Below are 25884 nucleotides of genomic sequence, written 5' to 3' on the forward strand. Positions count from 1 at the left end.
GCCATCAAGGCTTAGGCAGATGCCTTCTGACCTTCCCCGCTGAGCTGGGGGAGCATCCGGACGCGTGGACGCGGCCGGACCGCAGCTGCACGGGGAATTGGGGGCTGCTATGCTGTAGCCAGAGGCTGTTTGCAAACCCAGTATGGTCCTGAGGGCAGAGAGCGTTGCTGTTATTTTCTGATCAACGATGCATTTCCGAGCAGATTGCAGTGGCCGTGACTTGCATGGGGCAGGGAGAGCAACCAGGAGCTTTGTGCAGGGCAGGGACGTGATGGTTCCGTGCAGGAAAGGGCTCAGGTAGAGCCCCGATCCAGAGCTCGCTGAAGGCAGCGCCGACCTTCCCGGGGGCTGCAGAGGGTTTCTGAGCAGACCCTGAGTCAATCAGGATACAGATGCGTTGTCGTGTCAGAAACCAGGGTCTCACGGTGGGAAAATCAAGTGGGAGCCGGGAGCAGAGCGTGCCCGAGCGCCCGACCCCATCGCGCCACCCTTCCCCGTGCTGATGATGTTGTCAGGCCGGTGTGTGTGTCCCCCCCAGCTGGAAGTAAAAGCAACGAGGAGTGAAAGAAGGGCTTTAGGAACGAAAGGGAAAGCCTAGCTCGCTTTAACAGACCTGACTGTGGTTTCTGCATTTGCTCGATGTGGAGCATTAATTCAGAAAATCCCGTGTGCGAATGGCTTTGGGAAGAAGATGCGGTCACTTAGCGGCAGCGGGGGCACCGCGCAGCCGCTCGCCTCGCTGCTCGTCCCTTCCCCGTGCAAACCAGGACCTGTTTCTGAGCCATCTGCGGCGCAGCTCTGCCCGTGCTTAGCATCGTGCCGTGCTGCCCGCGGCCGTACCTGGGTCTGCGGCTGCCTGCGGGGTGCAGGCGAAGGGCAAGCCCCTTTGAGGCTAAAGGTGGGTGCAGACCCCTCCCCAAGTCAACGTCGGCTTGAGCTTGGCACCGACCCGGCATCGGGCTCAAACTTTGCGTCCCCTGGGTTGTCGCAGAGGCCACGCAAAGCCCTGCCGTTTTGCCGGGTGCTAAACCAGGTGTTTTGTGCGGCTCGGCCCCCTCAGGGGCTGCACGGCGAGCGTTAAGTCTTGACTTCTGATGCCTCGTGCAGACAGCTCCCGCCCTCCTCATCATCTTGTTATTATTCTAATGTCTGGGAGCTGCAGTCATGGACCAAAACACCATTAAACTATCTGAAATGGAGCAACTCGACAGCCCCTGCCCTCACAGGCTTAATATCTTTGCAGATGGATATTTTATATTTAGCAACCTCTAATGTATCAATTTGGGCTTTGATTTTTCACGGGGAGCAGCTTCTATTCTGGTGCTCGGTAGTGGGCGGGCAAACTTCCGCCGCAGGGGAACCGGAGGGGAGAAACTCTCCCCGACAAGCCCCGAGCCTCTGGAGAGGGCAGGAGGGTCCCGTAGCCCTCGGAGGGCTCGGTTGGCGGGGAAGGGTTTGCCGGTGGTCCAGAACCTGTTTGAACAGCACTCGGAGCGCTTAGGGAATCCCAGCGGCACGGTAGCGGTGGGCCAGGCAATTAATTAAGCTTGCAGAGCGAGAGCCGGCGGCGCGCGGCTTTGCGAGAGGCATTTGGGGTGACTGGCGTGGGGTGTGTAGGGAGGGAGCTTATGGGGAAAAAGAGAAGAGTTTAGGCCGGCCGAGCTCCCCGTGCATCCCACGCTCTTTGTTTTCCCGTGGGGGACACGGGTGCAGCGACGGGTCGGGACTTGCCGAGCGGGTGGTGAGGGCTGGATGGGAGGTGGTCGTGCTGGGTGATGCCAAACGGCACATCCCGGGTCCCCTCCGTCCTCGGGGCGCTGGGATAGCTTGGGGATGCAGTGGGGCCCTGCACCCTGCATCTGGGCACCAGGACGGATGGGAGAGGTGGGAGAAGGGATACCGTGGGTGCCTCGGAGAGGAGACAGGGTGCCGGCAGAAGGGATTGGGAATGAAGACAAAGTGCCTCCCGCCTTCCACACCAAGAATAAATATCAGGGATGACAGTGATGGAAACCCAGGCGGCACAGTCCTGCCCTCGGGGAGCTATTGTGCGAGACCCGCCGTCACACGCCGCAGATGCCATTGTACCCGCGGCTAATTTGACGGTTTACATTGTTGGGAGAGGATTAGAGGAGCCGCCGGGTTTTGATGGCCTGCTTCTAATTTGCATCTTTAACGAAGCGGGAGCCCAGCCAGGTTCTGTTCTTTTGTGTTTACTTCTGAGGAAGTGTGTTTATTTCCGATGATTACAAATAAATCTCCTCTGCCTTTGCTCCAGCCGCCCGGAATAAAAGGCGTTCAGAGCCCTTTAACTCTGTAGCCGGGGCGAGTACCGGAAGCAAAGGAGAAATCCCATTAGGACTCCCCGGCAAATGTAATTAACAATTTATTCTCAAAGAAAAGGGTGCCGGGGTGTTTGCTCTGCCCCCGTGACAGGTACTTTTGGTTGGAAACTTCCCAGGGCGAAGCACCACCCTGTCGCTGTTGAGGGGCTTCGCTCCCGATCGGGGTGAGCTATTTTAGCCACTGAAAACTGGGTCAGCCAGCCAGTTTGCGACTGGTTTCGGCATCTCCATTTGTCATTTTGACGAGACGTGTTGCCTACAAGAGAGAAAAGCGATTTGGGGTTGAAGGGCTGTAGAAGTATTTAAAAGCAGAGCATTGTTGGTTTGCATAAGGGAACGGGAGGGTTTTGGGTTGATCCAAAGACGAGCATCTCCCCCGAGCCTCTCGGCTCGGCCGGGGACCAGCAGTCCCGGCTCTGCGGGTGCGAACTGGTCACCCGGACTGCTTGGGATGTGCATCAATGTTTTGGGGTCCCAAGCATCCCATCTCTTGGGATACTTTGCACCCACGGAGAGGGGTTTTCAAGACTTGCCGTATTCCTCCAACTCTTGGCGTGCCTTTTATCCCTCCAAACTAGTGCCAGAAAACTCGTGCAGCCCCAGCCTCACGCCGCACGTGCGGCGCCAGGCTTGGCCCTCGTGCTCGGCCGAGTCAGCAGTGCAGGAGAGGACGGCGACGTGGACCGGGAAAGGTGGGGGACGAAGGCGGCGGGTGTTACGTCATGGTCCTGCGCGTAGGAGACGGCTGTCAGTGTCATTGATGGGGCCGGGCAGGAGCCTGCCGCAGGAGCGACGCAGGGGTCTCTCCTAATAGGTCTGGGAGGAGGGAGACGGTCACTTTGTGCCACCGAACACAAAGAGCGCATCGGCGGAGTTATCCGTATTGTTGACACTAAGTGAAATAATTCCTCGGCAAACTTCAGAATTAGCATTTAAGGATGAGGAATAGGGGCAATTAGAGGGGAAGCGGCACAGCGCCGGTGCCCCTAACTCCCTCCCTCATGCATCTTCTCGCACCGCCGCGTTTGGGTTCATCGCCCGAGAGGCCGTGTGTATCAGCGTGAGCGCTGGGGGGGCCGGAGCTCGGGCGAAGCCCAGCATCCGCGGCTCCCTGGCAAGCCGCTCTGGCAGAGAGCACTCATGGTGGGAGGCAGCCGAAGGGCTGCAGATGGTGAAAAGTCTCTGCTCGAAGGCGGTGAGGGTCTAAGTGGGATGCAGAGATGGAGGAGCAGATGGGACAGGTCACGTTGCACGAAGAAGGGCTGCGTGGGGGAGCCAGGACGAGGCGGGTGCCAGGGGCTTGGGTTTGGGCTGCCAATAGCGGTCATCGGAATATCGGAATATCGATATTCCCCCCGCCTCGCTGATGGGTTTTCTCCAGGTGAACCGCGGAGCCAGGATGGGTTCTTTCCCTCCCATCTGACAGATGCTTTATTGTCTTCTGTCAAGTCCTTCTGGACTTGTAATGCGGGGTTTCTTCTGGAGAGGGATATGGCGCCTTCAGGAGACTGTTAATGGGGGTTTGTCTTTGTTCTTAATTAGATTCCTTCAAGGGAAAAACCTCCTGGCCCGCTTTATTATGCAGCTTTGTTAGAGCTTGTCTGCTTTATCTAAACACTTTGCAGAAGTCTCTTTACCTGTTTGCTTACTGGAGACATTATCATAATCCTGGTCAATTGGAAATAGGTAGCAAAGACAGCTCGGCAGACGAGGGACCGCTGGCAGCTTAGCAGCTAACAGAGCTCGCTTTCGGAGCCAGGCGAAGAAGCTGGCGGGGTGCTCCTCGCGTCGGGGTGTCGGTCAGTATTTGCCTTTGAAGAGCCGATTCCCAGGGCGTGGGAAGACTCGCAGTGGGAAGGTGAGGTCGGGCGAGAAGGCGCCTCTGGAAACGCCGTGCTCTCCGTGGTGGCTGATGGAGGGTGGCTTTTCTGCTGGTGGTTGCTCTGACACTTTGCTAGGAGGTACGGGAGGGCTGGTGTTTTGAAGGAGGGGGGTTTGTCTGGTCCCTTCCCGCCTGCAGCTGCAGGGGACAGCCCGGGCTCCGGTGGAGAGGAGCACGACGCTAAGCAAGCAGAGCCAAGGGGACTTAGTCCCATCTTAGCTGTTGAGTGGCAACAACTGAAGAGTGAGCTCAAGGGATGGAGAGAAGGAGCCTTTGCCTCCTTGCTTTTGGCATGAGTTTGTTAGAAGGAGGAGTCTCCAAGTTGCTCCTGCCCGTTTGCTCCGAGGGGTTTCGAGGGTGCTACTGGTCGCCAGGCGCTACGGGCAAGGGAGGGTGATGCCGTCGTGGCCCTTCCTCGTGTGAGCGTGTCTGCCCATGTTACGGGCATCCCCGCACACGTGTGCAGGTGCGGCTTTGAGCCATAAATGCGAGCTGTAAATGCAGAACGAGCGACCCCAGCTCTCAGGGGTCCCGGACCAGCCCCAAATCTCCCCGGGAAGCGTACCTGGGACGTGCCACCCGAAGCCGGGCAGCAGGTCGAACGTGCCCGGTGACGGCACGAGCTCCTCATCCCTGTCACTTCAAACCCTAGTCCTTGTGCTTCACCCCTAATGAGGGGACCCGAGAGTACCTCGCAGGGCTGTAGTCTGGATATTTATATAAGCGCAGACATGCAAGTTGTCTGTTTTACATATTGCTGCCCTGATTTTCCAGTGCACGTAATGAATAATTTACAGAAGCCGTGTGTAAGTATCTCTTTATTATTCATTATAAAGAAGTGAGACAGCAGTAATAGTCCACTAGACTGGAATCCCCCAGGGTTGAACTTAACTCGGCTACACTTAGCTCTCCCCCAGTTAATTTGAACAAAGGGAGGGCTCGGCTTCCCGGCAAGGACGATGCCGTCCGCCGGCACAAGGCTGCCTTGGTCTGGCAGAGCAGAGCCGGCGCCGCTGCGGGCACCGGGGCGTGTCTGATGCCCGGGCAGGCTCCTGGCACGCCGGCAGTGCCGCGGCGGGCTCGGAGGGCCATCCGTCTTTCCCGGCATCCGTACGCGATGTGGCTGGTGGAGACATACAGCTCCTGCAAGGGGAAAATTACTTGTTTGTGGGAGGATATATGGCTCGTTCGTCTGAACCGAGCGCCCGGGGGGACCCTCAAACATGCCAAGTATCGCCCCTTCCCTCTGCCCGATTAATAATCTCGATCGAGGTGATGCTCTGCAATCCCAGCAAGGGAGGCATATAACACCCCCAAAGCCTCTGCAGGAGAGGTGCCACGGCAGGGACGAGGACAGGGCCAGCCCGCCAGCCCGTCTCTGAATTTACAGGCGTGCGGAGAGGGACTTGCACGAGTTTCTTGATTGAGTGTAGGTGCCTTTTCCCTAAGATCTCGCTTGCACAAAGCTGTGGCAGCGCTGCCGCCGCCGGCACAAGCTTGCGCCTAGGTTCGCTTTCCCGGTTTGCTTTCATGCCGAGAGAAAGCTCCCCTACCGCGATCCTCGGGTGGGAAAGGCGAAGCTCCCGAGAAATGCCAGGCTCTTAATTTAGCCAAATGCTTGGCGGTTTTGCTGCGGGCACCGTGGCGGTGGCAGGGAAGGCCACAAGTAAACAGATCGAGAAAAATCTATCAAACAGAATGAAAAAGACGTGTTCTCCGGGAACATTTTAATTCCCTCCCCACCCCCCACCCCCCTTGTTTTTTGCCAAGCGTAAGTCAGCGCCGCGGACCGGAGCTGCCGAGCCCCCGCGCGTCTCGGAGCGGGGAGGGTGGGAGCCAGGCAGGAAATAAATAATGGAAACGACCGCGTTGTGTTTTCAAGGCACTTGTAGGATTTACAGCTGCTTATCCAAATGTTCCCTTCTCTTCCCCGCGCGCTGGCTTCGCCGTCTCCTGCTGTTTCTCTTCTTCCCCTCTCCCCGCGCGTGTGCCGCCGCCCCTCTTCCCCGGCAGCGGGTGCATATATCACCCCGGGGATGGCTCGAGGGCTGCGCCGACGAGCCGAACTGTCAGCAAGTTTTACAGCTTCATCCGAAATTCTCCGTGCACAGCGAGGGCGGGGGGGGGGTTGGCGGCGGAGGTGGGCGAGCAGGGGGGCGCAGAAAGTCTGTGCGGCTTGCAGAGGTCAGACGTAATGGGATTCTCTTTGGCTCCCCAGCTCTGTATAAAAGAAAAAGGCAGGGCTTTTTTCTGGTGAACCTGCCATTTCTGTGAAATCTCAGGTGATGGAGGAATGCGGGACGTGGCAGCAAGGTAGCCCGGACGTGGCACACGCCACCTCCGTGCCGGCGGTCCGGCTGTGCGCGACGGAGAGCCAGCGCCCCAGCTCCCATCCTGCTCGCATCCCCTTTTGAGAGCGGGATATTCGCCGTACGTTGTGCCCCCGCATTTGTGACCCTCTGTCTCTTCCTTTGCAGGTGTACCGTGGATGACAGGGTCACGCGGGTAGCGTGGTTGAACCGCAGCACTATCCTGTACGCCGGCAATGACAAGTGGTCTATAGACAACCGCGTGGTCATCCTCTCCAACACCAAGACCCAGTACAGCATCAAGATACACAACGTGGACGTCTACGATGAGGGTCCCTACACCTGCTCCGTGCAGACAGACAATCACCCCAAGACTTCGCGCGTCCATCTCATCGTGCAAGGTAGGTCTTGACGTACTATTGCCAAACCGACCATTTGGTAATGGAAGGAGATATGTGAAGAGTTTGGAGGCCTTCCTGGTGATAGAGGTGGATCAGACCAACTTGCCTTGCTTTGGGGGTTGAGCCGCTTGGGGACAGGGGTGTTGACAACTGCCTGCCATGATGGGGAGTAGATGGACTTGCGTTATCTCAGCCTCGCTGTGTTGTATGGTCGTCATGTGAGGCAGAGGACACCAGGGAACTGAAACTGGGGCTGGCGTCCTCCTCCTCTTCCTCTCCCTGCTGTGAATTTGACCCGTCCCTGCTGTGAATTCGACCCATCCCTGCTGCTCGGGACCCACGTTGCTCGACTCGCTGCATCGGGGAGTTGTTAGTAAGGTGCTCGGGCACGCATCTGAAGATGCTTCAGAAGAGCCGAAAGCAAAGCGCTGCCAGTCGCGGTGCAGGAGCGGACTCCAACAGCACGAGGCTCCCTGGTTTGGGGAGAGAGGGCAGAGTGCACGAGCGTGTCGAAGTCGCTGCGGGGCCGCGAAGGGCTGTTGGCACGGGGCTTCGTAGGCGAGCGTGTCGGCATAGCAGATGCTGTTTGGTTGCAGTGTTCCTGAGGCTGCTCTGACGGGGGAGCTGGGTGCCGGCAGATCGGAGGTGCCCGTAGCACGCTGGTGGACGCCACCTCCGGATCTTTGTGGCTTTGCACCAGCTACTGGCTTTTGTCCGGCCTCTAGATTAATATTTCAGAGTTAGCGTTAGTTCAGGTTAGATAAAGATAATGAAAGTTTCCTAATCCTCTTAAAGAAGATTTATCCGGCTGAGTAGAAAGCTCTCAGAATACAATAAAGCGTGTATAAAACCTGGACCTAATCTTTCCTTTAATTTCAAACAGCTGATGGGTATTGATTTTGCAATGAGCAAATCTGAGAAATTTCTCGGCCTCGACACGTCTCCGAGAAGCCCCCAGCACAGATATGTATGTATTTGTGTATCCTTCTCATTTGGAGGAGGCAGGGTTTGATTGCGGCCGCCCATCCAAGCGGTTTTCCTGCCAGGTCTCGTCGGGAGCGTGTCGGGGGACCCCGCACCGGGCAGCACTCGCCTTGGGAAGAGGGGAGCGGAGGACCGCCGGGAGCATCCCCTCCATCCCCTTTTGCGGGGCCTCTCCCTCTCCCCTTTTTTGAGTTGCGTGCGAGCCACCCGTCTGCAAAGTTTCATCTGTTTATGCTGTCTGCTCTCTAATCGTGCTAATCCATCCAGTCAACACCGGTGCACTATCAGAGTGCTTTGCGCCTAATGAAATCAGGTGCACCGGCAGCGGTGCTCGGCGCCCGCTCCCCTTGCCCCTTTTTCGGAGCGCAGCCTGCGACGTAGGTGCTTGCCGGGCTTGGGTGGGCAAAGGCAAGGGATAGTTTGCATCTGGAGCAATGGTCTGGTGGCGAGGTGTTCCTAAATGTGCTGGGAAAAGTTTTCCTCCGGCGTGAGCAAGCCCTGTTGAATTGCAACAACACTGCGGTTGTCAGCTGTGTCGCATCTCTGCAGCTGCAGGGAAGCCCGAGAGGAGCTGGGGATTGTACGGTTGTGAAGGCTGAGCTCAAGTAGACCATGCTCAGAAGTTTCTGTATTTCTCTGTTAACGTGCTAAGCTCAAGCCACGCGGTTTGCCTAAGTTGTTAGGCCAAGAAAATCCATCCGTAGATGCCACCTTGCTGTCCCGTTGATGGAGGTGTCCAGAAAAGCAAATCCTTCCTTGCTCTGTTCTCACTTCACCTCCAGCGCAGTTGCCTGTGGCTAAAATGTGCTTTCCGGTGGCTGGGACCGAGTGGCGTTGCCCACCGGCACAGCTGGCGTAGCCAAGGGCTGTTAGCCTCCACGCTTGCATGCCAGGGAAGAGCCGGTTTTCTATGAGGGTGAATAACACATTGTTCTGCGCTGGGAGGAAGGGGAGCGGTTTTCGAAGGACGCACTCGGTCCCGGCTGTGCAGGCAAGCAGAGCACTTTGCAGGGAAGGAGTGAAGCCCTGTTTCTGTTCTAGCTGTCCTGGCCTTAAATATTGACTTAAAAATGAGGTTTTGGGGTCCTCCTTCGTCAGGGAGGCAGCCATCCCAGCAGCAAGGGCAGGAGGAGCACAGGGGATGGCCATGCACGCCCTGGCATCATGCCTCGCCCGTGCCAGCTGGCCAGCGAGCAGGCAGTAATGACCAGTTAGCAACCGCGTTCAGGTCAATTAATTTATATTTGTATTTTGCAAAACTAAAAGTTGGCCAGATAGAGTATTGATTCTTTGTCCCCGTATTCAATTGGGTTTTAATTGTGCTACTGCGGGGCCTGGCCTTCCCTCCTAGCAACCCAGCGATAAATCTGCCAGGGAGTCACAGTCAACAGTAAATGTGTCTCTTAGTGTCGTTATTAATACATCTCTTGGATCGGTTCATTGCAACAGCCGTTAACAAGGGTTTATAAGAGCGTAGGTGGCAAGAAGCCAGAGGGGGTTTTTTTGTCTCCCTTTTCTTCTTTTTTCGGGGGCCACCTCGTGACGATGGGACGGATGCTTTCAAAGACATGCGCGGTGCTCGTGGCATGCCGACGTGTCGTGGGGAGAGTTACAAATGCAGAGAGAACTGGCATTTAACCTGAGCCACCGCATCCTCCCCTTGCCCTAAACAGCTTGAATGGAGAATGCCATGGGGCTGGACCTCGGATCAGCCCTCCTGCCTCTGGGTATGACCCCCCGTGAAGCCCACGTCAGCTCCCGGGGAGGTGCAAGCCTGCAGGGACAAGCCGGGAGACCTTACCGCATCGTGCCGCAAAATGGTTTTAGTGCAAGACTGTAGCCGGGGCTCAGCCGTGCCTCCTTGGCATGGGCCGTTTCGGGACACGGGGTGTATTTCAGTCTGAAAAGCGGAGCTCAACGTCAATGTTTTGGTCGAGGCTGTGGCTCTTGCGGTCCGCGCCCCAGGAAAGAACAAGCCTGGCGTCCTCCTTGTAGCAGCGGCTGTAGAGAGGAGGGCGTACGTGCCGAAGCGGCGTAGCGTAGCACGACGTTGCTTTGGGATCTGCACGCCACGCGGCACCCTGTCTGGCGGGGATCTCAGCGGTGAATGTCGATACTGGCTGTCGCTCCCTAATAGCGGGCTTTGGTATTCCTCAGATGTCCTCTGTTTCTGATTTATTTAGAGAACCCTCCTCTGTACTGCCTTAATCCTACTCGCCATAGATTTTTCATTAAAACCTCTCCTGGCTGTCGGCATTGTTACTGTTAGTTTCTGGTCGGCGCAATCCATTTTCCCGTCTCAGCGTCGTGCCGCTTTCCTCGCCCCGGGAGCCAGGGCGGGTTTCAAAGGACCGTGGCCTTCGCTTGCAGTGGTGAGGTTGTGGTCGTGCAGTTGGTTTTCTAAATCCACGTAAGGATGCTCTCCCAGAGCCGGTCCCGTGTCCATTGTCGCATCCGCCGCCTCTCAAAGCGGCACCAGCGCGCGCGTAGCTCTTCAGCAAGTGTCTCGAAAGCAAATTGAGTCTTTATTTTTTTCCTTCTTCCCAAAAACAACTGGCTCTTGGAGTCTCTGAAAGGGCAACCCTCCCGTGCCCCATACCAGCCCCCTGGTTGAGCTTCCCCAACGCAGACCGTGCTCCGGGCTCCCCCCAGCATCACAGATTTCATGAGGGCCACAGTTAAGCTTGCTTTTATCGCGCTACCTTTGATATCCAGGCAGGAGCTGAGACCACGATACTTATTAAAACCTTACCAGGAGGCTGCACGGTGAGGTGAGGGGAGCGGCTCAGCCTTCTTTGGTTGTCGTAGGAAAGACCTGATAATAGGCTCTAAATGTAGAACGTGCTTATATATTAAGAGCTTAGTGTTTAGACGCTGGAGAGTTTGGCATAAGGGACATGTACGTAGTGTACAGAAGCAGATGCAGCTGAGCCCGGAGAAGGGAAAGGGTGAGACGCAGCGATGCAGGCTGTGACCTCCGGAGCAGGCTCGCCTCCCTGCTCGGCAGGTTCATCTGCACTTGGGATGCTTACCCCTTACTGAGTGGTTTGAGGGGGTTTTTTTTGTCTCTACCTAAGAAACAAGACGATAGCGAGGAAAAGAGATGGTGCGCAGTAAATGCGACGCAAAACGTCCGACGCAAAATGTTGGCAGAGGTTCCCGTTGCTTCACGTAGCGTGCTAGACCGGCGAGATTTTACATACCTCTTGGATTGAGGGTTTGCAGGAATGGCGAAGGTGGTTCTTGGGGCTTGGGGCACATCCCTGTCTTGCCGGGTGACACGTGGTGTCTAAAGCAAAGTGTTTGTCACCTGCCCGTCCTGTACGTGCCACTCATTATGGTATGGTCCCCAGGGGGTCGACTGCCCTCCGTCCTGCCGGCAGCAGGGAGAGGGTGTCCCAGGAGGAATGCAGCTCCTCGCACCGAGGTCTGGACAGGCTGAGGGCTCAGTCCAGGTCCTCCGAACCTGCCTGAGCTCGTCTCTTGGCATTTTTGGAACAAGTGCATGAATATTACCGGGCGGTGGCTGAGATCTCCAGCCGGCGTGGCACAGCCATGGGTGGAGGAGACTCCCTCGCGTGTGTTTCTCCCCTCTTGGCATTGAAGCTGCTCGTGAGGTCAGGCAGCAAAGGGGCCGGTGACGTTTGGGTGGGTGCTGTATCCAAGCACGTCTTCCCCTTTGCCTCTGGGTCTAATCAAGTGTTTTGTCGATGACTCTGTTTGGCGGCTCGGCTCTGGCTAGCCCTCACTGCACTGGGTTAATCGTCCAGGCAGGAACGAGCGAAACGGTTAATTGAAGCAGGAAACTCTCTTGGAGGTCGGGCTCGTAGCGGTGGGGATGGAGTGCAGGGAAATAAAAAGGAAATCAAAGGGCTGTTAAAGGGAAATGGAAAAAAATCACTTCTTAGGCTGGAAAGACGTCTTCCCAGCAGGAGCGAGAGCCCAAAACACTGTGGTGTTTCAAGTAATGTTTCACACGTCCTTCTCTAGGGTTGTGTGAGCGGGCGGGGAAGGAAAGGGGCTCAAGCTGGGCAGAGCGGTTTATTTAGCTGGATGCTGGGTGGCACAACAGGGACAAAACGCAAGCGCAGAGGAAAAAATCAATTAGCACAAGCTCCGTTAGGAAGAGTCGGGGGAGATGCTGGGGAGGAGCAGGGTTTTTTTTTTGTTCAGAGGCAGGGGGCCTTTGAAAGCCGCCACTTCGGGAAGGGAAAGCCTCGGCGAGCGGTCAAAACCTTGAGCGATACGTAAGCGTCGCTCTGCCAGGGCTTTGCATCAGCGCTGCCACTCGGTGCCTCTCCTCTCCGTGCCTGCGGGTCTCGCGCGAGACTCCCCGTCAGGCATCCGGGCAATAAATGCGCTCGTAGCGCCCGCAAACAGGAGAGGAGACCCTGGCCCGTGCAGCGGTGCTATGCCGGGTGCCGTTGCAGCAGCAGGCTGTGGGGAAACGCTTTCTTTTCCCCCGAGGCAGAAACAGGTTGGGATGCAGCATTCAGGCCTGGCATGTGTTTGCAGGACCAGGAGCAGAGCTTGCTTCTGCTCTGGAGCTGACAGAATCTCATGGGAGTGGGAGCATGGAGGCATCGTCCGTCAAGGCGTCGTGCTGTTCTGCGATCCGGGGCTGCACCGGAGGCTCACTGTCCTGGTTTTGGCTGGGAGAGAGTTCATTTTCTTCCTAGTAGCTGGTATAGTGCTGTGTTTCGGATTTTAGTATGAGAATAATGTTGATAACACGCTGACGTTTTGGCTGTTGCTAAGCGGTGTTCACACTGGTCAAGGGCTTTTCAGCTCCCCGTGCTCTGCCGGGTGCAGGAGAAGCTGGGAGGGGGCACAGCCAGGACAGCTGACCCCAACTGGCCACAGGGCTATTCCATACCATATGGCGTCATGCCCAGTATAGAAACTGGGGGAGTTGGCCGGGGGGCAGCGATGGCTGCTCGGGGACGGGCTGGGTGTCAGTCGGCGGGTGGTGAGCGGTTGTATCGCTGGTTTTTTCCTCCCTTGGGTTTTGTTCCTCTCTCTCTCTTGTTGTTTTCCTTCTCATTACAATTCATTATTATTATTACTATTATTTTGGTCCAATTATTAAACCGTTCTTATCTCAACCCACGAGTTTTCTTACTTTTGCTCTCCCGATTCTCCCCCCCATCCCACCGGGGGGGAGCGAGCGAGCGGCTGCGTGGGGCTGAGTTGCCGGCTGGGGCTAAACCACGACACCCACCCAGGGGTCTTGATGCACTTTCATCCATGCCCCCCGTGCTTAGCTATCGTGAGCCTGTAAGGGTCGTGACAGGATGCTTGAGGGCACGTAAGTTGTGCTGCTGGACAGGGACGGCGCAGCCAGTGCCAAGCAGGGCTGTCCGGGAATGTGGCAGCGATTGCTGCGCTCACGGCGGCGGGAGGTGACCGATGCCACCGCCTCTGTGGGCAGGACTGTTGGCGGGGCCCTCTCCTTCATGTTCCCACAGAGCCACCTCCCACAGAGTTGCAGAGAGGAGCACAGCCAGTCCCAGAGAATGCGGGGACGCGGTGTCCCACCATGCCTTGGCTGGACTGGGCTGGCACAGGTTGAGGTCACAGATGTTTGGCCAGGAATCAGGTCGGTGATAGACTCATGAGGTGGCTTGGTGGGAAGGAGCCCCGCTGCCCCAGCGTGGTGTCCAGGTCTCCCTGAAGAGCATGTCAGGTTTTGGAGAGTGACACCAGTGTTGTCAAAGGTGGTGGCCGATGTCCACCAAGTCTTGTCTAGCATAGGGTCTAGTTGTGTTCCCATGGAGGGAGCGGAGCGCCCACGAAAAGCAACATAGACCAGTGTCCTGGGACAGGAAAAGGCTCGAAAGGAGCAACCAGATCCCCACCTCGCCCTTCTTCCCTCCCCAAAGAAACGGAGGATGGGCAAGAGAGTGAAGACGGCCCAACGGGGGAGATGCAGCAGCAACGTGGCGGTGAATTCAAAGCCAAGGCATGCCTAGAGAAAACCTGGAAGGAATAGCAATGATTGAAGAAAGAAGGAACCAGAGGGGGAATAAAAAAAAAAAAAAAAAAAACACCAAAAAACAAAAGACGAGAAGAAAAGCCCAGAGACTTGTAGAACAAAGGGAAGCGAGAAGGAAACGCATGCACACAGAAAAGCACCGAGCATCAAAAGAGCGGGAGGCAGCAAAGGGGAAAAATGAAAGAGTAATGAAGGAGCGAGGGCACGGAGAGGGGGAAGGTCTGGAAAGAGGGAGAGCCTGACTGGCAGGAAGAAAACAGCATGCACGGCCGAGGCAGGAACAGCCGCTGTCCTTACAGTGGCTGGCATGAAGTGCTAACCTGAAATCCGGACGGGAGTATGGAGGAGGGACAGGAAGGGGAGCACCCAGAGAGCATCCTCGGGCTCCCGTTCTCGAGGCTTCTTGGATAAGCAATAAGGAGCCGGCGGGAGCGGAGCCATCAGAGGTATCGGGATGTGCCGTGGGGACCGGGAACCGACAGAACAAAAGTGTGGTGGCAGCTGATTAATTACTGCAAAAAGCGAAAACGGCGAAGAGGGGGAAGAACCGGAGAAGTTGTTTCCCCATTATATTTCCGAACAGAAAGAACGTTTTAGCGTGCGCACAAATAGCTCCCTGGGAAGCACTCTCACTTCCTAATTGTTCATAAATTTACTGACAGGTGGTTACACAGTAAGTATAACACTCTGAGTTTTGGTTTTATTGCTTTCCCCGTCTCAAGGCGAAAACCTGGAGAAAAAGGGTGTGTGGCAAGCGGTTGGGAGATGCTGCCTAGCACGGGGCGCTCAATGCCCCTGTTTCATTTCTGCGAGGTCTCATTAGCGGCCGGTCCCTGGGACAGCCGGATTTTGCCTTCGCTCAGACAGAGGGGTCCGCACCGCTTGTCGATGCCTGTGCTTTTAATGCCAATGGGTCTCGCAGCGTTGCGATGCGGCCCTGCGGGAGGAGGACGAACTATGAGGTCCTACGCGATGGTCCCGGGCTCCGAAGGCATCCGTAGGGAGGTTGTTTTGGGTGGGGGGTTTTTTTTCCTTTCCTCCCCCTTCAGCTGCACTCAACCGGTGTGCAGAAAGACAGGCAGGCAGGGGGAGAGTTGCGGTCGCCGGTGGAATATCAGCCGGGCCGGAAAATCTCGTCTCCACAGCAGAGAGGATGCGTTTGAAATATATGCGTTATGATCCTTTCCCGTAAAAGGGTCACACAAAGTGTGTTTTACCGGGGGAAGGCTGTGAAAAGGGACCGTTTAAGACCCAGAGAAGGGAAAGGGAAGATCTCCCCCGAAACGAAGCGCCTGCAGAGCGCGCGAGGCAGCGGCGTGGCGTGCTGCTTGCTTGGCTGGCGTTTGACAAAAATCATTCTGTTGACCAAACTGTAGCTGTCGGATGTGCTTAATCCGTTATCTCGATAAAATCAACTCTGACGAGCCTCTCGGATTGGGCTGTCATCAGAATGAGTTCGATCAGAGAGACGATAATCTTCGCTGCCGAGAAGCCACACTGCTAAAACTCCTGACGTCGCCTCCTTGCCCCCAGTCGCTTCCCCCGCGGGCGAGATGGGATGTCAAGGTGCGTTTGCGCAGGGTTACTGCGTGTGTCCGTGTGTCCGTCCCCCGCACCCCAAAACCAAAGATGAGGTGGAGTTGGGGAAACACATCCGTTTCTGGCAGCAGGTGCTCCCTCGCTGGGAGCTGGCTCATGGGTGCGTGCCCGCATCTCTTCTTTAAGGGCGTCAGCCCCGAACAGGAGCTGTTCTTGGGAAGATCTTGTATCGGTGGTGCCTTCAGCAGACACGCAGGGACAGACCGGAGGCTGCCAGCACCGTCCCGCTGTGCTTCTCATCCACAAAGGAGACGGAAAGCACAGGCAAAATACGAGCTTCTTCATGCTGACTTTCCGTACGCTTGTGCGGTGATGCCTCTGCCTACGGCCGGGAGGCTCACGCAGAACCGGAGGTGCTGGGGAGGGGGGAGGCCCCTGCTGCAGCTGGAGAGGTGAAGGAGCAGCGTGAACGCTGCGTCTCCCCAAAATAGGAGGTGTCTGAGAGGGGGTGGTAAGTGAGGTGCCACGGCAGGAGCATGACCCATAGGTGGGACGATGCCCGTGGAGCCTACCATCTCCCCGCAGAGCGCTGACGATGAGATGTACCCCTCTGCTGTCCCTGCAGGGACCTGTCCCGAGAGTAGAGGTGGGCAAGCGGCTGTTATCGGGTGGTTTGAAGAGCCCCTAGGTATCCATCTATCATCTCGCTTTATCAAAGGTGTAGGAGGATGTCTCTTTTAATGGGAGCTAACGATGTGGAGGAGGGACATCGGTTGCCTGTGTCAGCCATGGCGCTCGCGCAGGCTCTCCGCTCCGAGGCGTGCAGCAGTAATGATCTGGCAGCTAAAAATAGTCCGGGGCCACGACGGCGAACGCCTCCGGTAGGGATTGGTGCTAAGGAGCGGCCGGGAGATGAGTCAGCCCGCGCGCGGTCGTGTGTGTCAGCATCGCGTGTAGTCAACGATCACGCAGCGATTACCGACGTGCCGTCTCTTCCCGCACGGTTTAGCAGGGAAGAGGGGTCCTCGCCGGCCCGGGCAGGACCCGCACCTCCCCGGGCAAGGCAGCGGCCATCCCTCCTCACACTTTGTAGCGGCTCGCGAGAATGGAGCCAGTATCTTTTGTCCCCAGACTGGCTGGCCGCAGAGCAGCAGCGCGGGTGAGGCCAGAGGAGGTGCCGGGGCCGGTGCTGTTTGGGAGAATCCCAGGGATTGCATGGCTGTGCTTGCGAGGGATATCCCTCGGGATATCCCAGGACGCAGCAGCATCGCCGAGGTGCGATGCCACGGCCCGTAGGGCTATTTGCAGCCCCCAGTTTGGGAGGGAGGGGAGGCATGGCATCTCACGCTCCTTGCAAGCGGTGGCAGAAACTGGCACGCCGTGGAGAGCGTGAATCGGCGCATCGGGCGGTTCGGGTCTCGGGCGGTAAAGGAAGGAGATAAATCACGGGCTTATTGTTATTGAATTTAGTGGCATCGCTTTCACATTCAATTTCTCTCACTGGCTTTCCGAACAAACAAGAAATTACAGCACAAATGTATTTTTTGGCCTACCAAACATTATGCATTAACTTACCCGTGATTAATATTACATAGGGTCGATGAAATCCTCCACAGGCCGCTCGCCGCTCCGGCGAGACCGTGCCGCTCCTTGCTTCCTCGGGATTTATTCTGTATTCAATTTGCTTGTAGTCGTAGTCTTTTACAAGGAAGGTAGGAGTATGAATAAGGGGAGATAGGGACTGTGCACCGCCGTATCGCTTTTCCCCCCACAGCTCCGGAAGGTGAGCACCTTGCCCCCCTATCCAGCAAGCGTTCTTGGGGCTGGGGGGCCGGGGGGGACTCCCGCGGGGAGCGATGGCCGCATCCATCCGCGGTGCAACCCCGGCAGCCCCCTGGGAATCCACGTCCTGTCCCAATGGCTGCCAAGAGCTGCTTCATCTGGGCAGGCATCCCACACGTGGGGCCTCTCCCCGGCATGGTGTGGGAGCAGTCGAGGAGCGTCTCACCCTTTTTCCTTAGCTATCGTGCGATCAGGCGTGTAGTGACGCCTGCGGGCTAACGGGAGCTGCTCGGAGGAGCAAGCTGTTATAAAGTATATTATGCACATGAGGAAGCGTTCACCTGGTGAAAGGCAGAGCAGGCAACGGTGCTTCGTCTCCCTGGCCGAACGACAGCCTCACTCTTGCCGCTTCTCTGGCTGTTCGTATGTTCACCCGGCGATCGTTTCTTACCTTCTTTCTATATGTAGTGAGGAGAGGCTGTCATCACTACTGGATATTTGCTGTGTAAATGTTAAGAAGCAAAGGTAATCCAGGGAAAGGATGGCGTCAACAGGTAAATGACTAGGAACAGCATCCATAGTCATGCTGGTGGGCCACGAGGGCCCTTTGGGGGGAGAGCCTTTGGACTCCGCACCCAGCACCGACCCCAAGCTGTCCCCATCTTGAGACACGGCAGCTCTGGTGGGACGCGTTTGTCAAGGCAGCCGTGCGTGTGCCTTGGCCGTACCCACCTCATGGTATTTACCGCAGGTTGGTTTTATCTGCACGGTCATGTTTGCCGCCAGACTCATCCCGCCTGCTGGCGCTCGGGTCCCATCTGCTGCCGGCCGCATCCCCACGCAGGCCCAGCTCCCGCCTACTCCTCCCATGGGATTAAGCCCCCTCAAGGCGAAGCTGGCACGCCCTTGAGATGCCGTCCTTGACAGCCCAGCCGGTGGGATCTATAGAAATGTAATCAAAGTCCTTAGATGTCCTTCTCCAAGTCCCAGTAACCTCGTAGGCAACGATCGCCGTCACGGCAGGGTATCGAGCCATCCGGCGGGGTCCTTGTGCTCTCCACGGGCGTCCCTCCGCTGCGTGTCCCCCCACCGCACGTCCCTGCTGGCTCTCGGGGGTGTTTCTGATCGGATTAGGCCGTGGCCAGGGGGTTCGGGAGGTCCCATTCTGCCCCGTGAGACCTGCCGGCACGTCTGCCCGCCGCGTCGGCGTCCTTTGCTAAAAGAAGGGCTTTAGGGCTGATGTGTGTATTCGTGTGGCTTGGTGTTTGCCGAATGGGAGCATTGGGGCCGTAGTGGTTATTGGTAGTGGTATTTTTTGTGCAGGAGTGAAAGTATTTCTATGCCTGGGAGGGGGACAGTCTCGCATCTGTGTCCAGAGCACCGGTTTCTGCATTCAACTTGTGGTTTGGGACTCAGGGGACGGGAAAGGGATGCTGGCTGCGAGCCGGGAGGGCGAGGACGCTCTGGAGAGCTCTGGCTTACCCCCTGTACGTGTGACCCCCTTTTTAGGTCGGGAGAGCGTGGCATTGTCCTAGGGGTGTGTTGCGGGAGGGCGGTCAGACGGTGATCGTCCTGGGGGACAGCCTTGACAGAGCCGCGGCCAAGGCTGTGTCGGCATCCTTAGGCTGGCTCACGCAGGTCTGCAGCTGGGGTGCTGTCCAGTCCGCCTGTCCGTCTGTGATCAGTCTGGCCTGTCAGGGTGCCTCGGTCCACGGTCTGACCTCAGCAGGGCTGCGCGCAGGAGGCGGGATGGGAAGGTGACGCAAGAAATACATGAGCGGAGCAGGTGCCGTGCAAGGAAAGGTGTGCAGAGCGAATTTTGCCTCCTGGGCAGCAGATGAAGTATCTGCCGGGGGATGCAGATCGCCTCGGCTTCCTTGGACATACGTCGTTCTCTTTTTGTTTAGTTTTAGCTCTCTGTTGGGGTGTGGAGCAGAGTGCCCTGGCGAGGTGCCGTAGGGAGAGGAGCTCCGAGCGTGCGGGGCCTCTCGAGCGAGTGGCTCCCGAGCATTTGGAATTGGTGTTAGCTGCCCTGGAGGTGCCCGCCTTCCTCTGGCAGCGTGCTCGCCTGCAAGCATTAGTCCGTACTGGGAGCACGTATATCTAGTAAGGCTGTGAGAAGCAGATAATGTCTGCACAATGTTTGTTTGGCTTTTTTTTTTTTTCCCTGTAATCCGTGGCTCACATAGCCCCTCAGGTAGTGTGAAGCGTCGAGCAGGGGGGCCATCCCAGAGAAGCGCTGGGAAGGGTGCGGGCAAGGCGAGCAGCAACTTGTGCATGGGAGGGATAGTGCGACATTCGTGATTTTGCAGGCGCTCTGCATCGTGTTCTTGTCGCTCTTGTCCCACTCCATGGCTTTTGTAGGTAAGAGCAATCGAGGGAGAGACAGGCATCTCCCACGGCTGTTGCTCAGCACCCACCGCTGCCGTCTGGAGCGGGGGGAGGCCTCCCCCGGTCTCAGCACCCGCTAATGGTGCCGCTGTCATCTCAGACCAAAACTGCTCATGGGGAGGATGGCTTGCAGGCTTGTGAGTGAATGGCAATGCCCAGTTGTGGGAAGGCTTGTGAGGCGCAGAGCCTGGTGGTTATAGGCAGCTTAGACCGAGCTCCTCAGGGGATGTTGCTGCGGCCCCTCCGGCACACTGCCGGGCATCCCTCTGTCCTTACCTGGCCCGGTCAGTTTGGTCAATGACCCAAGGAGAAGCCCTAGAGGAGAGCCGAGCAGTCCTCAGTCTCCTTCCAGGCAGTGCCGGTGTCAGCCGCAGTGATTTTCAGGTGATCATCCCAGCGCTGTGGGAAAGCCCTCGGCATGAGGGTTGGGTATGCGACACAGAATCACAGAATCATATAGGTTGGAAAAGAGCTTTAAGATCATCGAGTCCAACCATAAACCTAACACTGCCAAGCCCACCACTACACCATGTCCCTAAGCACCTCATCCAAACGTCCTTTAAATACCTCCAGGGATGGTGACTCAACCCCTTCCCTGGGCAGCCTGTTCCAATGCTGGACAACCCTTTCGGTGAAGTAAAATTTCCTAATATCCAGTCTAAACCTCCCCTGGCGCAACTTGAGGCCATTTCCTCTTGTCCTATCGCTTGTTATCTGGGAGAAGAGACCGACCCCACCTCTCCACACCCTCCTTTCAGGCAGCTGTAGAGAGCGATGAGGTCTCCCCTCAGCCTCCTTTTCTCCAGGCTAAACAATCCCAGCTCCCTCAGCCATTCCTCATAAGACTTCTGCTCCAGACCCTTCCCCAGCTCCATTGCCCTTCTCTGCACACGCTCCAGCCCCTCAATGTCTCTCTTGGAGTGAGGGACCCAAAACTGAACACTGTATTCAAGGTGCGGCCTCACCAGTGCCGAGTACAGGGGACGATCACTGCCCTAGTCCTGCTGGCCACGCTATTCCTGATACAAGCCAGGATGCCATTGGCTTTCTTGGCTACCTGGGCACACTGCTGGCTCACATTCAGGCGGCTGTTGACCAACACCCGCAGGTCCTTCTCTGCCAGGCAGCTTTCCAGCCACTCTTCCCCAAGCCTGTAGCGTTGCATGGGGTTGCTGTGGCCCAAGTGCAGGACCTGGCATTTGGCCTTGTTGAACCCCATACAGTTGACCTCAGCCCATGGATCCAGCCTGTCCAGGTCCCTCTGCAGAGCCTTCCTACCCTCAAGCAGATCAACACTCCCACACAACTTGGTGTCGTCTGCACTGAGGGTGCACTCGATCCCCTCGTCCAGATCATTGATAAAGATGTTAAACAGAACTGGCCCCAACACAGAGCCCTGAGGAACACCGCTTGTGACCGGCCACCAACTGGAGTAAACTCCATTCACCACCACTCTTTGGGCCCGGCCGTCCAGCCAGTTCTTTACCCAGCGAAGAGCACACCCGTCCAAGCCATGAGCAGCCAGTTTCTCCAGGAGAATGCTGTGGGAAACCGTGTCAAAGGCTTTACTGAAGTCTAGATAGACAACATCCACAGTGTTCCCCCCATCTACTAGGCGGGTCACCTTGTCATAGAAGGAGATCAGGTTGGTCAAGCAGGACCTGCCTTTCCTGAACCCATGCTGGCTGGGCTTGATCCCTTGGTTATTCTCTACATGCCGTGTGATAGCACTCAGGATGATCTGCTCCATCAGCTTCCCCGGCACCGAGGTCAGGCTGACAGGCCTGTAGTTCCCCGGGTCCTCCTTCCGGCCCTTCTTGAAGATGGGTGTCACATTCGCTAATCTCCAGTCAGCAGGGACCTCCCCAGTTAGCCAGGACTGCTGGTAAGTGATGGAAAGGGGCTTGGTGAGCACATCTGCCAGTTCCTTCAACACTCTCAGGTGGATCTCATCAGGCCCCATAGACTTGTGAGTGTCTAAGTGGTGCAGCAGGTCACTCACCATTTCCCCCTGGATTATGGGGGCTCCATTCTGGTCCCCGTCCCTATCTTCCAACTCCAGGGGCTGGGTACCCAGAGAACAATTGGCCCTGCTATTAAAGACTGAGGCAAAGAAGGCATTAAGTACCTCAGCCTTTTCCTCATCCTTGGTCACTGTGTTCCCTCCCCCGTCTACTAGGGGCTGGAGATTCTCCTTAGCTCTCCCTTTGCTGCTAATGTATTTGAAGAAGTGTTTTTTGTTGTCTTTTACAGCAGCAGCCACATTGAGCTGTAGCTCAGCTTTGGCCCTTCTAATTTTCTCCCTGCACAACCTTTGTAGTCCTCCTGACCTGCCTGCTCCTTCTTCCAGAGGTCATAGACTCTCCTCTTTTTCCTGAGTTCGAGCCAAAGCTCTCTAGTCAGCCAGGCCGGTCTTCTTCCCCGCCGGCTCGTCTTTCGGCACCTGGGGACAGCCCGCTCTTGTGCCTTTAGGACTTCCTCCTTAAAGAATGTCCAGCCTTCCTGGACCCCTTTGCCCATAAGGGCTGCCTCCCAGGGGACTCTCTCGACCAGTCTCCTAAACAGGCCGAAGTCCACCCTCCGAAAGTCTAAGGTGGCAGTTTTGCTGACCCCCCTCGCCGCTCCTCCACGTATCAAAAACTCTATCATTTCATGATCACTCTGCCCAAGACAGCCTCCAACCATCACATCGCTCACAAGTCCTTCTCTGTTGGTGAACAAGAGGTCCAGCGGGGCACCTTCCCTAGTTGACTCACTCACCAGCTGTGTCAGGAAGTTATCTGCCACACGCTCCAGGAACCTCCTGGACTGTTTCCTCTCTGCTGTATTGTATTTCCAGCAGACATCTGGCAGGTTGAAGTCCCCCACAAGAACAAGGGCTAGTGATCGTGAGGCTTCTCCCAGCTGCTTATAGAATAGTTCATCTGTCTCCCCATCCTGGTTGGGTGGTCTGTAACAGACTCCCACCACAATATCTGCCTTGTTGGCCTTCCCCCTGATTCTTACCCATAGATACTCCACCCTATCATCACCATCATCGAGCTCTAAACTATCCAGACACTCCCTGATGTATAGGGCTACCCCACCACCTCTCCTGCCTCGCCTATCCCTCCTGAAGAGTTTATAGCCATCCACCATAGCCAGACACCATGTGAAGTGGGGCTCTCAGCATGTTGTGTGCTCGGGGAGGGGGCACGGGGCATCCTTTTTGGAGTGTTTTGTTTTGGGCGGGTTGTTTTGTATGGGCTCGTTCGCTCCCTGGGGCGCAGACCCTTTTGGGGGCCGCGTCTGCCGGCCCCATGGCCCGGAGCACTGGGAAGCAGCGTCGGGGAGCGGGCTTTAATTGCTTTTTGCCAGGGCTAGGGATATTTATGGGTGCGGAGATTGCAAAGTTATTTATTAGATGGAGTATCTGGGGATAGAGTAATATAAATCACTGTGGCTGGTATTGAATGGAGCAGACGCTCAGTAATTTAAACAGCTTTAATAAATATGCTAAAATATGAGCCTTGTCGTGGGCCGTAACGAGAGCTGGTTATCAGGGTCTCGGACGCGGCTGGGCGGGGGCAGCGGCTCCGGTCCGAGATGCCGGTTTGGAGATGTGGGGTCGGCGACCAAACAGGGTGACGGGGCGGATGCTGATGTCTGGCACGGGGGCAGGCCTGGTTGCTGGGGCTTGCCGGTGGCACGTGGGCAGTGTGCTGATGGGGCCTGCCTCTGCTCTTCTTTGTGTCTTGCAGTTCCCCCCCAGATCGTCAACATCTCATCGGACATCACCGTGAACGAGGGCAGCAGCGTGACCCTCATGTGCCTGGCCTTTGGGAGACCGGAGCCCACCGTCACGTGGCGGCACCTCTCTGGGAAAGGTGAGACCACGCTTGGGGCTTGGTGGATGAGCCGCCCGGGTCCGAGGAGGGGTCTCGCCCAGCGAGATGGATGGACGGATGGATGGGATGGACGGATGTCCATATGGGATGGATGGACGTCTCCGTAGAGGTGGCACGAAGGCAGTCCATGGTTTGCTGGTGTCTGTTGTGGAGGGTGGAGGTGCTGGCCCTTTGGTGTGTCTTGGTATGAGGGTGATGCTTATTAAGTGATGTTCCAAGTTTCCTGGGTGAAGGGTGATGGTGCCACGCATTTGGGACGTCTCCCAGGGCAGGGCTTTGTGAGCGAGGACGAGTACCTGGAGATCACGGGCATCACACGGGAGCAGTCTGGGGAGTACGAGTGCAGCGCCGTCAACGACGTGGCTGTCCCGGACGTGCGGAAAGTCAAAGTCACCGTCAACTGTGAGCGCAAGGGATGGGGGAATCATGGCGGGGCGGGTGCGCGCAGAGCCTGGCGTGACGCTGCACGGCGTCTCCGCAGATCCGCCGTACATCTCGAACGCCAAGAACACGGGCGCCTCGGTGGGCCAGAAGGGCATCCTGCAGTGCGAGGCCTCGGCTGTCCCCGTGGCGGAGTTTCAGTGGTTCAAGGAGGACACCAGGTGAGGGGCTGCAGAGGGGTAGCCCGGGGAGCGGCGGGGCTGGGGGCACGGTGCAGGGAGTCCGGTGGGGGAACGTGCGGGTGTATAGTGGTGTTGGCTGGTGGGAAGGGAAGGGAAGGGGCAGGATATGTCACGGAGTGCCAGCACGGTACTCTGAGCGCTGTCGTCCGCGTTTCCCCTCAGGTTAGCGAATGGGCTGGAGGGCGTGCGGATTGAGAGCAAGGGCCGCCTGTCAACGCTGACCTTCTTCAATGTCTCGGAGAAGGACTATGGCAACTACACGTGCGTGGCCACGAACAAGCTGGGCAACACCAATGCCAGCATCATCCTGTATGGTAGGTGCCCTGTTTTTTTTGCAGCAAGGTACAGCAAGGAGGAGAAGGATGAAGAGGAGGAGGAGGAGGAGGTGGCGAGGTGGATGGCTGGCCTGTGACACATCGACACAGTGGCAGAGCAGAGCCATATTTAATGTTGTCGGCCCATCGAGGATGCGTCAGATGATGAGATCCCCATCAGCCCAAGAGGGCACGCACAGTTGGGTGGCAGTCGGTGGCGGGCACGGCGCTTGCGGGTGTTTAGGGGCACGGAGCAGAGTTGGCCTGTGGGTGGCCGTTCGTCTTTGTGGAGTTGGGGCCGTGGGCGGAGAAGACGCTCCTGGCCGAGCCGTGGGTGTCGCTGAAGCACAGGGCTGAGGAGGGACCCCGGGCCAGGTGAGCACGCGCTTCGAGTGCACGATGTGAGGGTTTTTCCCGGGTGTTGTACTGGCAGGACTACCAGCAGTTGACATGTTGTACCAGCAGCGGCATGCTGGGTGGCATAGGCGTCAGGCGCCTGGATGATCCGGGCAGGAAGGGGTTTGAGGACTGGACAGCTGTCACTGAGGAAGACGATGTGTAGCTGTGGCATTCTGGCAAGTCGAGGGGGCCGTCATGGGCTAAGGGCGGCTGGCGCAAGCCAGCCTTCCCCTGGCAGGGCTCCAGTGCGAGGGATAGAGTCGGGCGGCAGGCTTGAGGAGGTGTGGAGGGCGAGCAGGGCATCAGGGCAGACAGTGGGGGCCAAGCATCATGCAGTGGCGGGGGCCCACGTCTCGGATGAGACGGGCTACCCCTGTCCCCTGGCTGTCTGGGACCGTAGCATGTGGCGGCAATAGGGAAGCAGCAGACCCAGCCCCTTGGTCTTCCTGGAGGTGCAGTCTCGTGGGCCGAGTCATGCCCTGGAGAGTGCTTGGTGATTTGTGGTGGCGTGAGGTGCACGGCTAGTTGCGGGGCATCAGTGAGCCCGGTGCGCCTCGCTTTGGCATGGTGCATCACAGGGGCTTGGCAAGCAGGGAGGTGGCTTCTAGGGATTGTGGGTCATTGTACCTGTTGAGATAACCACGCTGCTGCTCGGTCTCTCACTCCTTCCCTCCCTCCTGTGTCCTCATCGGTGGGATGGGGAAGAGAATTGTGAGGCTTAGAGCATGAGCAGTTGTGGGTAGAGAGGAGAAAGACAGCGTAATGGATGAAGGAAGCGCTGTTCCTGCCAGCTGAGCACACCTGGGGCAAGCCCATGTTGAGCCCTTTCCTGGGAAGCAGGGTTGCATGAGTGTCAAGGTTTACCGGGGAAGTCAAAGGCGCGCGAAGGACTCGTGGGAGATGTGAGGGTAGGCAGCTGGCTCAGGGATCATGAAATGGGAGGGTTGTAAAGCTTAGGGGTGCAATGAGAATAAATGCAAGTAGAGCGGCTGCCACGGATGTCGAGAGAGCAAAGCATCAGCTGCTCCGGGAG

General features: G+C 57.1%; 1 protein-coding gene across 2 annotated transcripts in view; it reads left to right on the forward strand.

Moving 5' to 3' along the window:
• OPCML (opioid binding protein/cell adhesion molecule like) overlaps window positions 1-25884 on the forward strand; it is a 320285-nt gene that overhangs the window by 280272 nt on the left and 14129 nt on the right. For both annotated transcript variants that reach the window (XM_075521055.1, XM_075521054.1), the window contains 5 exons: window positions 6705-6937; window positions 23369-23494; window positions 23783-23917; window positions 23997-24117; window positions 24301-24452. In XM_075521055.1, the coding sequence (XP_075377170.1) occupies window positions 6705-6937; window positions 23369-23494; window positions 23783-23917; window positions 23997-24117; window positions 24301-24452 (767 nt within the window). The remainder of the gene's footprint in view (window positions 1-6704; window positions 6938-23368; window positions 23495-23782; window positions 23918-23996; window positions 24118-24300; window positions 24453-25884) is intronic.

This window comes from Mycteria americana, chromosome 19 (assembly GCF_035582795.1).
Source record: "Mycteria americana isolate JAX WOST 10 ecotype Jacksonville Zoo and Gardens chromosome 19, USCA_MyAme_1.0, whole genome shotgun sequence".
In the NCBI taxonomy this organism is placed as follows: domain Eukaryota; kingdom Metazoa; phylum Chordata; class Aves; order Ciconiiformes; family Ciconiidae; genus Mycteria; species Mycteria americana.